The 13879-nt window shown below is 37.8% G+C and overlaps 1 protein-coding gene across 2 annotated transcripts in view; it reads right to left on the minus strand.

Annotated features, from left to right (window-relative positions):
• The window catches only part of SLC30A7 (solute carrier family 30 member 7), an 84894-nt gene extending 71024 nt beyond the window's left edge, over positions 1-13870 (minus strand). Inside the window, exons 1-2 of one of the 2 annotated variants that reach the window (XM_080800312.1) lie at positions 13609-13865; positions 13289-13390 (exon numbers count right to left, since the gene is read on the minus strand). In XM_080800312.1, coding sequence (XP_080656438.1) covers positions 13289-13390; positions 13609-13688 — 182 coding nt within the window. In that variant the 5' untranslated portion in view covers positions 13689-13865. Of the gene's footprint in view, positions 1-13288; positions 13391-13608 lie in introns of both variants that reach the window. The other variant, XM_080800311.1, reaches the window with a different exon arrangement.
• Positions 13871-13879: the final 9 nt, after the last annotated feature.

Raw genomic sequence — 13879 nt, forward strand, 5'->3', positions numbered from 1 at the left:
TATGGTCAACTGACTTCTGACAAGGATGCCAAGATGAAAGAACAGTGTTTTCAACAAATGCACTGTTACACCTGGATACCCCACATGCAAAAAATGGTTTTTGCCCTTATTTCATACCATACACAAAAATTAACCCAAAACAGATCAAAGACCTAAGCATAAAAACTAAAATATTCACCACCTTGGACTGGGCAACAGTTTCTCATATAAATAAGACATCAAAAGCACAAGTAACAAAAGCAAAAACAGAAACCACAGACTGGACATCACTGGAATTTTAAAATTTATGTTCCTCCAAGGACAATAATGACAATGTTAAAAGATAATGCACGTGTGTGAGGAAGTATCTGCCAATCATATATTTAACAAGGGGCTTGTATCCAGAGTATAGGAAGAACTCTTCTTCTGTTTTTTGAAAAAAAAATGTTTTTAAAGATTTTATTTATTTATTTGACAGAGACCACAAGCAGGCAGAGAGAGAGAGGAGGAAGCAGTCTCCCTGCTGAGCAGAGAGCCTGATGTGGGGCTCGATACCAGGACCCTGAGATCATGACCTGAGCCGAATGCAGAGGCTTTAACCCGCTGAGCCACCCAGGTACCCCTTAAAATATTTTTTTAAGTAATCTCTATACCCAACATGGGCCTCAAACTCACAACCCCAAGATAAACAGTTGCGGGCTCCACCGTCTGAGCTAGCCAGGTACCACTATATGAAAAACTCTTAAAACACTTCAAAAAAATAAATAATCCACTTTCTTTCTTTCTTTTTTTAAAGATTCATTTATTCATTTGAAAGAGAGCTAGTGAGCACCGGAGGGAGGGGCAGAGGGAGAGAGACACTTTTTTTTTTTTTTTAAAGATTTTATTTATTTATTTGACAGACAGATCACAAGTAGGCAGAGGCAGGCAGAGAGAGAGAGGAAGGGAAGCAGGCTCCTCGTGGAGGAGACAGCCCGACGCGGGGCTCGATCCCAGGACCCTGGGATCATGACCTGAGCCGAAGGCAGAGGCTTTAACCCACTGAGCCACCCAGGTGCCCCGGGAGAGAGACTCTTAAGCACTCTCTGCACTGAGTGTGGAGCCTGATGCAGTGCCAGATGTCATGACCCTGAGATCACAACCCGAGCCAAAACCAAGGTATCACTTAACCAACTATGTCATCCAGAAGCCCCAAGATAAATAATCTAATTTTTTAAATGAACAAAGAACCTGAATAAACATTTCTCCAAAACAAATGGCCAATAAACACATAAGAGATACAAAACATCATTAACTACCTTTCAGGGAAATGCAAATCAAAACAATGAGAAACACCTTCATACCCACACTTTGATAACTAAATAAAAAAAATCAGTAAGAAGTGTTGGTGAGTATGTAGAGAAACCAGAATTCTCACACACTGCTGGAATATTATTTGGCAATAAAAATAAATGAATGCTAACACATGTAGAATATGGATGAGCCTTGAAAACATCATGCTAAGTACAACAAACCTGTCACAAAGGATCATACATTATGATTCCACTTATATGAAAGGCCAGAGTAGGCTAATATACACAGACAGAAAGTAGATTAGTGGTTGCCTAGAATTAGGGCAAATTAGGGGATAAGGGAATTAGAGGGCAATGGCTACAGGTGCAAGGCTTCTTTCAGGGAATAAAACTATTCTAAAATTTATTGTTGTGATGGTTTTACAACTCTGTGAGTATATTAAAAGCCATTTAATTGGGGCGCCTGGGTGGCTCAGTGGGTTAAAGCCTCTGCCTTCGGCTCGGGTCATGATCCCAGGGTCCTGGGATCGAGCCCCGCATCGGGCTCTCTGCTCAGCAGGGAGCCTGCTTCCTCCTCTCTCTGCCTGCCTCTCTGCCTACTTGTGATCTGTCTGTCAAATAAATAAATAAAATCTTAAAAAAAAAAAAGTAAGTAAAAAAGCCATTTAATTATATACCTTAAATCAGTGAATTGTATGGTATATGAATTATCTCAATAAAGCCCCCCCTTTTTTAAAAATATTTTATTTATTTATTTGACAGATAGAGATCACAAGTAGGCAGAGAGGCAGGCAGAGAGAGAGAGGAGGAAGCAGGCTCCCCGTTGAGCAGAGAGCCCGATGTGGGGCTCGATCCCAGGACCCTGGGATCATGACCGGAGCCGAAGGCAGAGGCTTTAACCCACTGAGCCACCCAGGCGCCCCAATAAAGCCCTTTTTTAAGATGATAACTATCTAGGCAGAGATCAGCAAGCTATGGCCCAGATCACCATCTATTTTTGTAAATAAAGTTTTACTGGAACACAGTTACACTCATCCATTTATATACTGTCTACCGTTGCTTCTGTGCTATAACAGTAGAATAGAGAAGTTGTGAGAGACCTTATGGCCCTTGAAGCCTAAAATATTCACCATCTGCTGTTTAGGGAAAGTTTGCTAACCCCTGGTATAAAGCAAACACAGGTGCACTGTATTGTGGAGTTTCAACACATAAAAGTGAAATGAATGGCAATAAGCGCATAAGACAGTAGAAAATAGAAGTTTTTTTTAAAAGATAAACATACTTGTGGTAAGTTAAAAATCCATATTATGCATACTAAAGCAACCACTAAAAAAAAGTCACTAAAGGAGGGACATAGAATTCTGCACCAACACAAAGCAGATGTTCTGCTACCACTGGAAAAAGAGCAGGAAACTCACTCTCACCCAAGACTATCCACATGTACACAGCAGAGTTTCGCTTTCACAAGAGGGGTAAAAATGTTGAAAACAACACAAAACATACTCCCAAGGCCAGGTTCACAGGGCCTGCCTAAGACTGAGGCAGGGTTAAGTTAATAAATGCCCCTCTGCTGTCACTAAAAACCTAGCACTGAGTAATAAGAAACAGCAGTCGACAGCTTGGGGGGAGTACTAGTAGGGAGGGTGGGAATGCCATGAATATGAAGAGAAAGCTTCTGTGACACATGCAAAAACCTAATCCAATAATGGCTTGACAGAAGAGGCATATCTATTTCTAGTTTATAAATACTATTATCTTAATAACCACAGCTTTTTATTCACTATGTCCAGCCTTTGATCAAAAATTTCAAGAGCAAGAATAAAGAGTAAGAGAAAGAACTCACTGTGAATAGATAAAGCAGTCAACAGAACCAGACCAAGATACTGGCTCAGATACTGGCACTATCATCACTATAATTAATATGTTAAAGGATCTATGGGAAAAGGTGAACAAAATGTATGAATTACTGGGGAATTCCAGCAGAAAAATAAGAGATTTTTTAAAAAAGATTTATTAACGCGTGCGCGCGAGAGAGAACCTGAATGGGATGGGCAGAGGGAGTGGGAGAGAATTCCAAGCAGACACTGAGCTGAGCAGGGAGCCTGACATGGGGCTCCATCTCACAACCTTGAGATCATGACCTGAGCAAAAACCAAGAGTCTCATGCTCAACAACTGTGTCATCCGGGAGATCCTGAAAAAAAATTTTTTTTTTTAGATTTTATTTATTTATTTGACAGAGAGATCTCAAGTAGGCAGAGAGGCAGGCAGAGAGAGAGAGAGGAGGAAGCAGGCTCCCTGCTGAGCAGAGAGCCCGATTTGGAGCTTGATCCCAGGACCCTGGGATCATGTCCTGAGCCAAAGGCAGAGGCCTTAACCCACTGAGCCACCCAGGTACCCCGACCCTGAAATATTTTTTAAAATAGTAAATGGAAGGGCACCAGTAGTTTGAGTATCCAACTCCTCATTTCAGCTCAGGTCATGATCTCATAGTCATGGATCCAGCCACCATGAGGGGCTCTGTGCTCAGTGAGGCGTCTGCTGGGGATTCTCTCTCTCCCTTTCCCTCTGCCCCTTCCCCTGCTTCCACATGCATGCATGCACACATTCTCTCTCAAATAAATAAAATCCTTATAAGAAAAAATTTTAAAAAATAAAAAATGAAAATTAAATGGAAATGGGAGAAATAAAAAACAAGGTATCAGTGCTGAAGAATTCTTCCAACTGGTTTATGAGAAGACTGGACACAGCTAAGGAAATAATTCAGTGAACTTGAAGATAGCTCAATAGAAATGTTCTGAAAGCAAGCATATCAACAGCTCAATATTTAAAACTAAGGCGTATCAGAGTGGTTAAGAGCACTACTTCTGAAGTCAGAGTACCTGGGTTCAAATCCCAGTTCCACGACTTACTAGTTCTAACAATCTCAAATTGCTTAACTACTTTGCACCTCAGTTTAGCCCTCACTTAAACAGGAGAATAATAAAAAAATGTCATAAATGTTATAATGATTGAATTAGTATATGTGAAACACTTATCACAGTGCTTGCCACATTAAAGCTATATTAATATTCCTATTATTACCATTATTATTAAATCCCTATATTAATTATTAATATCTCATAATACCTAGTGTTCCCACCATGACCTATAGCTCTTGACAATTTGGCTAGATGCCAGAGCCTTCAATTATAAGTGCTACAAACTAAAGTGAAAACCATTCCTCACCTAAGTAGAAAAAGCAATTTTAAAATGTTCTCATAATCTGGAATAATTATAAAATTAGAAACTGAAGTAAAACAATACAATACATTAAAAAATACAATAATTTTTAAAAAAAGATTTATTTATTCTAGAGAGACACAGAGAGAGCGAGCGAGCGAGGGCAGGCAGCAGGGAGGAACAGAGGGGCAGAGAGAAGTAGACTCCACACTGAGTGTGGAGCCCCACCTCAAGGCTCAATCTTAGGTCCTGACATCATGACCTCAGTCAAAAACCAAGAGTCAGGGGCTTAACTGACTGGGCCACCCAGATGCCCCCTCAAAATACAATAATTTGTAAATCTCTTTCAAGTCATCACAAAGTATTTTGGAAAATGTCTTAAATTTTATCTTAAACTTTGTATACCTTATTCAAATACAGATGCATAATACAGTTTAAGCACTGTCTGTACTCATTTAATACCCAACTCAAAGCAGAATGAGAATAAAGGAATAAATAAAGACTAAATAAGAAAACTGATGCCTGAGGAGGACACAGTAAAGGTTCAATTCTCTCAGATCTGTTATTTTATTTTTTTTTAAAGATTATTTATTTATTTATTTGGCAGATAGAGATCACAAGTAGGTAGAGAGGCAGGCAGAGAGAGAGGAAGGGAAGCAGGCTCCCTGTGGAGCAGAGAGCCCAATGAGGGGCTTGATTTCAAGACCCTGGGATCATGACCTGAGCTAAAGGCAGAGGCTTTAACCCACTGAGCCATCCAGGAGCCCCTCAGATCTGTTATTTTAAAAAACTTTCCTTGAATAATTCTATCTCTACAGTACTACATACTTGAACCTAAATAGTCATGTAACACTGAAAATAATAACTTTATTATATTTTCAAATATAAAAGACCCATTTGATGAAAATCTCTGTACTGTATTATAAAACCACTAGTAAAGACATTGTGTTTATTTGTTTGTTTTTTAAAGATTTTATTTATTTATTTGACAGGCAGAGATCACAAGTAGGCAGAGAGGCAGGCAGAGAGAGGAGGAAGCAGGCGCCCTGCTGTGCAGAGAGCCCGATGCGGGGCTCGATCCCAGGACCCTGGGATCATGACCTGAGCCGAAGGCAGAGGCTTTAACCCACTGAGCCACCCAGGTGCCCCAAAGACATTGTTTATGATTTTTTTTTTCCATGCTGTGACAAAGGACTTATACGGTAAGTTACTTTCAAAATTTGGTTTCAGAAAATGATCTATACTGATAAAACAATGTAGTCGTGTTGTAGTAAAACCAGACAATGAGAATTTTTACCCAACCTCCCTTAACTTTATGGAATTTTACAACTAGATTTAAAAGTCAATTTCTGTAACTACCTTAATTTACATATTTAGTAGGCTTATTTTTTTCACTCTATACATGGTTCTTAACAGTTTTATTTCTTAATTTAAGGATTTTATTATATAAGTGATTTCTATTTTAAATGGCCATAAATTAGTTGTAGAAGAAGGTTCAGGGTATTCATTCTAAATAAATATAAATAAAAAAATATTTACTGATATACAGATGTATACATATATTTAGTAAAACCTGGTATGGGTTGAATTGTGTCCTCTTCCAAATTCTTAATTTTAAGTCCTACATCTCCAGTACCTAAGAATGTGAGCCAGTTTGGAAACAGGGTCACTGAAGACATAATTCATTAAGATTAGGTCAGTAAGGTTGGCCCAGATCCAATGACTATTGTCCTTATAATAAGGGGAAACCTGGAGACAGACAGCACCCACAAAGACCACTGAGTCAAGATAAGGTATCAGATGAGACTTCTACAAGCCAAGGAATGTGAAAGATTGCCAGCAAAGCAACTGAAGCTAAAGGAAAGCATAAACAGATTCTTCCTGGCCGACCTCAGAAGGAACTAGCATGGCCAATTCCTTGATCTTAGAATTGGAGTCTTCAGAACCACAAGATAGTAACTTTCTACTGTGGTACTTTGTTACAGCGGTCCTAGCAAATTAATACACACTATCTTTTTTTATGACAAATTTATTTTAAATATATTTAGTGGACATCACAAATTGCCCTAAGGGGGGGAAAGATGGTAAATGTCTTCTGTATACTACACCAATTAGGTTCCCTTTTCAAGAGTTATAAATATAGCTTGGGAATTTTAATACTCATAAAAATGAGATTTTAATTTTATTTAATTTTAAGTAACTTTAATTTTCATTAAAATGTTATTTCATTTTCAATATATTGTAAAATATGAGTCTACCTGAAAAACCATTCTCTCTTCTAAAGTGGAAGAACATCATGTTCTTAAAGCATTGCAAATGGTCTTTTTATTTAAACCTGGTATCATGATTTGAAAATACTCAGCGGCAACTATGTAGGCAAACTCATATGAAAAAGAGTATATTTCTAGTTCTCTATTCACCTATCATGTATCAAAATACTACTCATTCGGAAGGTCAATTTTATTGTTCATCTTCAGTATTAGCAAATGTTTCTTATTTTGAATTATCATTTAAACTACATGGCATAAATTTCCTTATAAATGAAGAGAGCACAGAGAGTATTTCACGGTATCTGATTTATATACCAAATGTAACCTGATGAAGAAAAATTAGTTGCTAAAAGCAGCACTCTTGTTTTAGGCTCCCATCTTTAAAAATTGTCAGTTTCTCTATGATTTTTTAACTTTTTTAAAGTGACTAGTTTCTAAAGATTATTTTAATAATGAAAAACTTCTTAGGATACAAAAGAGAAACCTGATCATTGAAGCAAAATATAATAAATGTAAATAGAACATTTAGCAAAAGAAACTTTCGGAAAAGATTTTATGGTCTAATAGAGGCAAAAACAAAGGAAGGAAGAAAAGAGCCCATAAACTGAGACTTAAGAGACATATCCACCAAATACTATAGATCTTGTTGGGATTAGATCATGTTTGGATTCTGATTTATTAAAACAACTATAAAAAGAAATTATGAGATAATAAGGGTCATCTGAACACTTACTAATTAGACAACTGATATTAATAAATTACTAATTTTTTAATGAATTGCCAATTTTTAAAGATGAGAATGACACTAATATTTTTTTAAAAGGGGGTGGGTTCTTATTTTTCAGAGACTCATTCTGAAGCATTAGTATTTCTTTTGAAAGAAATTACAGTTGGTTCCTGTGTTAAAATAATCCAGTGGTAGGACACGTAAAAGCATAAGGAAGGTAAAGGCAAGAGGAAATGGAGTAGGTTACATGTCGACAAATGTTAAATCTGGGTGATGGGAAGGGACATGAGGTTCATTAAACTCTCTACTTTTACTTATGTTTAAAATTTTCCATACTAAAAAATTTTAAAAAGGTCTACTGGTAACCAAGCTAACAGTATATTTATGGTGGTTGTTAAAGATTAATTAAAAATTGAATATAGGGAATAATCAAGATAGATTTTCCTTAGATAGAATGGAGAAAAACAATTAATTCTCAATTTACTACCAAGAAATCAGAATCCTGACATCTGTATAAATTGTTAAACTAATGAGAGTTACAATGAAAAACCCTCAACTCCACTACATTCCATTATATAATCCCTTACTTAAAAAAATTCTCAGCAAAATGGAATATTTATCTGCATTTTTAAGATGAAAAGCACAACTGCAGGAAAGTAAAAGTCATCACCATGGACTGGGAAGTAATGTTGTCTTTTGAGAGAGGAAAAGCTGATAGAAGATTAAGATATACGTGTTTTAATTCTATAGAAAAATTCAATTAATGGCATTTTCTTTACCGAGGAGTTACTTTACAAGCATATGCTACGACATATTATACAGAAATAGGAACAAATCAACGTCCGGTATGGCCTAAAACATTTCCTGAACAAATATTTACTTTGGTAATACAAAGACATTTATCTTCAGAGTTGTATGACTTCCCTTTATGTCTAAAGGGAAAATGATTGTAATAGTCTTGGTAAAAAATATTACTGAAATTAAATTTTCTAACAGACAGTGAAGTACACATAAAATAAAACAGAGTAAGAACAAAGGAAACTATACTGAGATACTAGAAAAAAAAATCGTGGTGTAGTGGAAAAAAAACAAAAACAAAAACAAAAACAAAAAGCCTTGGATGAGAGGTGCTTCTAGGCTCTCTTGTTACTCTAGGGGAAAAAAACTCTGGGCCTCAGTTTTCTATCTATAAAAGAAGTCAAACTAGCTTATCTCTTTCTAGTCCCACTTCCTGAGCCTACAGTATCTTTCCTAGCAAAGAATCTTTGACTTTCAGCAGAATACCTGTTTGACTGGAACAAAGACATTTGCAACCAGGCATGACCAAAATGATAAAGGTTTAGCCACTGAAATATAAGTCAAAGTGCTCTACGTCTGTCCAGATAAATCTGCTTAAAAGACACTATATACACTTTTTACCAGTTTTTCTCTCCATTCTGAACAATCTGCTGCTAGGGATGGCTGGAACTCTAATAACCATCCCGGAAATAAAGTTTTGTCTTATTTAAGAAATCATTTGGAGATTTTTCTGTAATTTCAGAAAGAACTTAATCTTTGTACAAAACCACATACTTGGGGTGCCTGGATGGCTCAGTCGTTAAGCATCTGCCTTTGGCTCAGGTCATGATCCCAGGGTCCTCGGGCTCCCTGCTCAGCAGGAAGCCTGACTCTCCCTCTCCCACTTCCCCTGCTTGTATTCCCTCTCTCCCTATTTCACTCTCTCTATAAAACAAATAAATAAAATCTTAAAAAAAAGAAACCATACTTATACTATATTAATTTGAGATTTAGTAGTTACTCAACAATAAATAGCAATGAAAATGCTAGAAGGAAAAAGACTCTATAGAATGAAAAATCACATATGGTATTCCTACTATTTTCCTACCAACTTCAAAGAATAAGAGAAAAGAGGAGTTTAATGATTTCTCCCCTCTACTAGGGCTAGTTAGTATGTTTAGTGTAGGTAGATTAATTCCATATATTCATTATTCCCTCTTCATTCAGCAAATATGTATTAAGCACACTATGTGCCATGTACTGAGGTGCCTGAATAAGACAGAAAAGATCCATACTTTAATGAAATTTACAATCTAGTGGAAAAATAAAAAGCAGTGGATATTTAATGGTGGAAAAATACACAAAGAGCTTAGCTATTCTTCCACTGATGACACATTCCCACCATCAAAAATATAAACCAACTATAACTAAGTTCTTCTTCTTCTTCTTTTTTTTTAAGATTAATTTATTTATTTGAGAGAGAGAGAGAGAAAACGCATGCACACAGAGGGAGAAAGAAAAGCAGACTTCCCACTGAACAGGGAGCCTGATGCTAGGACCCTGAGATCAGGGGACCTGAGCCAAAGGCAGACGCCTAACTGAATGAGACACCTAACCGAATGGCCTAAGTTCTTCCTTTAAATAATAAAGTCTCCATGGGGAAATGGACATTGGGGAGGGTATGTGCTATGATGAGTGCTGTGAAATGTGTAAACCTGGCGATTCACAGACCTGTACCCCTGGGGATTAAAAATACATTATATGTTTATTAAAATAAAAAAATTAAGTTTAAAAAAAAAAAGGAAAGGAAAGGGAAAAATAAATAAATAAATAAAGTCTCCAGGAGAGACTGTGGACTCAGAAACAAACTGAGGGTTTTGGAGGGGGTAGGGTGGAGAGTGGGGTGAGACTGGTGGTGGGTATTATGGAGGGTACGTATTACATGGAGCACTGGGTGTGGTGCATAAACAATGAATTTTGGAACACTGAAAAAAAAATTAAAAAAAAAAAAGTCTCTAAATAAAAAACAGAACTATTTGACATTTTTTGCAACTAGTTCAACTGTTCCATAAACCTTTATTTGTGAAGAGAGAGTATGTTTTATCCATCTTTTAATTCCATAATAGAAAAAAATTGACATTTCATGTTCACAACATCTTGAAGCTTAATTTTTATAGAATGAAAATGAACACAAAAATGACTATGATAAAATAAATTTTGGTGAGTTTTTTTTTTTCAAGTAACTTAAAATGTAATTGAAACTTCAGGAACAGAGATAATCTAGTCAAATAAAGAAACTATTGATCAGTCAACAGAAGGGATTAAAAACTGTACTACCTGAATAAGACATAGAAATCCAGATTATGGGGGCACCTGGGTGGCTCAGTGTGTTAAGCCTCTGCCTTTGGCTCGGGTCATGATCCCAGGGTCCTGGGATCGAGCCCCACATCGGGATCTCTGCTCAGCAGGGAGCCTGCTTCCCCTCCCTCTGTGACTGCCTCTCTGCCTACTTGTGATCTCTCTCTCTGTGTCAAATAAATAAATAAAATCTTTAAAAAAAAAAAAAAAAGAAATCCAGATTATGAAAAGGCCCAAGCAATTTTTAAATATACCAAGGCTTCAACAGCTATGTACTGGACTCTCAATCCTCTGATAAAAATTAGTATTAGGGGGCGCCTGGGTGGCTCAGTGGGTTAAAGCCTCTGCCTTGGGCTCAGGTCGTGATCCCAGGGTCCTGGGATCGAGCCCCACATCGGGCTCCCTGCTCAGCAGGCAGCCTGCTTCCCTTCCTCTCTCTCTGCCTGCCTCTCTGCATACCTGTGATTTCTGTCTGTCAAATAAATAAAATCCTTAAAAAAAATTAGTATTAGGGAATAAGTGGTTATGGATATGGAGGTTAACATAATGATGAATACCTACTAAATGATTTAGGTATGACAAATACTAGTTCAGAGCTAAATTTCAAATGTGGAAGATATAATAACATAATCAGAGAGTAAACTGGAGGAAAAGAGATCCTAAGGTCAGGAGAACAAGCCACTAAAGGGCAGAAGAAAAAGTCATGTACCACTGATGTTTTTCTTATGTACTGATGCATGTAGACAAATGGCTTGGAAAACAATGGTTTTAGTACAGTTGATCTATGCACAACACAGGCTTGAACTGCTGGAGTCCACTTATACGCAGATATTTTTCCATACATTATAGTACCATAAATGTATTTTCTCTTCCTTACGATTTTCTTAATAAGATTTCTTTAGCTTACTTTATTGTAAGAATACAGTGCATAATACATATAACATACAAAATACATACTAATCAACTGTTCATGTTATCGCTAAGGCTCATGGCCGACAGCAGGCTATTTGAAGTTAAGTTTTGGGGGGAGTCAAAAGTTATACACAGATTTCTGACTGCACAAGTTTCATGCTCCAATCCCCATGTTGTTCAAAGGTCAACTGTAATTTCCTCAATAGACCTCTACAGATCAAAAATTTACTTTACACTTAACTTTCTATGAAAGAAGTGGTTTAGGCAATTCAAATATAATTTCCTTGATCAAGACATTTCACACAGTAATTTATACATGGAAGGCCATATTGAAAGACAGTGTATTATAATATAAAGTAACTGTAGCTAAAGTATACATATGCAAACCAAGTTATAGTCTTGATACAGTTAGTACATATACCACGATATGGCATAATTTAAGAAGAGCAAAATAAATTATAAATACCGTATATTTATAATAAAGCTTGACTATTACATCATAGTGCTTTTAATACACACAATACATCGAAGGATAGTCCTATTATGGGATACCTATATCAGCTTCCCAAAGGATTTAAAGTGGTTATTATGTATACTAAGATTTTATTATGTTTCAATATGCCTTTTAAAGAGGTGACTAAATCAATAACCTTCATAATGTACTATTTTTTATAAAATTGAGTTCACATCTGAACTGAAAAGAAGTTCACTTTTTCATACAAAAATGTAAATGTCACAAAAAATGGTGATCTTATTTAATGTCATTGTTCATTCTTAATAGAGATTAAGATCAAGGACAGAAAGTCTCTCTGAAAATGGACTAAGGAAAAAGACTAACTCTAATTAATAGAAAATAAAGTATAAATGGCATGGGTTCTTAAGCTGCGGTTCAAGATGTATTTCAAGGAACACAGTATCACCCTGAAGTTTTATATAAAATTTTAAGTGTTGGTTTTTATCAGATTCGCATATGAGTGTGAGATTTAAAGAGCATTCAGCACACTTAGAAGTGTAATGATCTTATTGTTAGCTGAAGAATTTTACAAGCCTTTACGTTATTTAACAGCAAATACCCAGATAACAGTGCTTCATTTACAGAATCCCTGAATTTTGGTCTTCCTGAAGAAGTTTCAAAATCAAACAAACCCCAAGATGGCACACACAAACCCATCAATTCAAGAGATGTAAGTTTGTAGAAAACTATATGGGATTTTCTACTGCAGTCAAAATCAGAGGAAAATCATGAGACAGCTGTAACATATTTCTCCGGGTATCCCCTTTATAAAGCCCTTTCCCATTCCAAGACCTAATAAATTAAGCTGAACATCTCAGATATTCCCTCTCGGAATCTTAAGGGTGAAAACCAAATGCCACTCCCCCACAAGGGAAGCAAGGAACACTCCCACCCCCAAAGAGGCAGGAAAAAGGTTTCTCCCAATTTCAAGAAAGTGAGCAAAGCTAAGGTCTGTAGTCAAGGATGACTATCAGCCAAAATGAAGGAGACTTGTCACTCTTGTTTGACGGGAGGGGTGGGAGGGCGGAACCCAAATCTTAATGCTACTGCACACGATGGGCCCCGATCTTCAACGTAGCCTTGCCAGATTGGTGTGAAATTGAGAAAGCAACTCAGCAGCAGAGCTGAATGGCAAAGGCAAGACCTGAACCTCCTGGTGAGGAGCTACGTGGCACTAAGCAAACAGTGCTTCGTCTCCCCCACCCCCTGCTTCCGCCCTGCTTTTCCCTTTTGGTTACCAGTTGCTCCAGATGCCGTAGAGTAGTTCAACAAAAGCGAAAGAGAGGTTCAGGCACAGGAAGAAAAACAGGTTCCGGGACGTCTTGTCCGACAGGATAGACCTGGGAGTGATAAAAGTGGAGAAGAGGCGGGAGTCAAAGGGGTGCCAGGACCCGGAGGTTGGGTGCCCTTTCAAGACCCTCCCAGTCCAAACGCTCCTTTCCTCACAGCGAAGGAAGCTGTCCCTGACGCTCCCGCCCTGGACCTCGGGCCATCCTTAGGTCTGGGCCTTCTCCCCTTCGACAGGGTACCCCCTTCCCGCAAAAATAGCACCCCGCACCTAAACCAGCCCGAAATCTTGCCGAACAGATTGAACTTGGGTGGTTTGTATTCATCGTCCTTGATGGACAGGGGCAACATCTTCTCTGCCCGGCGAAAGGCCGGGTCTACTCCCCTCTAGAAGTGGATCCGTGGGTGATGGCAATGACAGTGGTGACGCCTCAGACGGGATTCCCCAGCGTTTGTCCCGGGCCGCGCGCCGCTTGGAGACACAGACAGACACAGACACACACCCGGGAACTCGCCGACTTCCGGCCCGGGCCGCGCAACGC

This window comes from Martes martes, assembly GCF_963455335.1.
Source record: "Martes martes genome assembly, chromosome: 4".
Lineage (NCBI taxonomy): Eukaryota > Metazoa > Chordata > Mammalia > Carnivora > Mustelidae > Martes > Martes martes.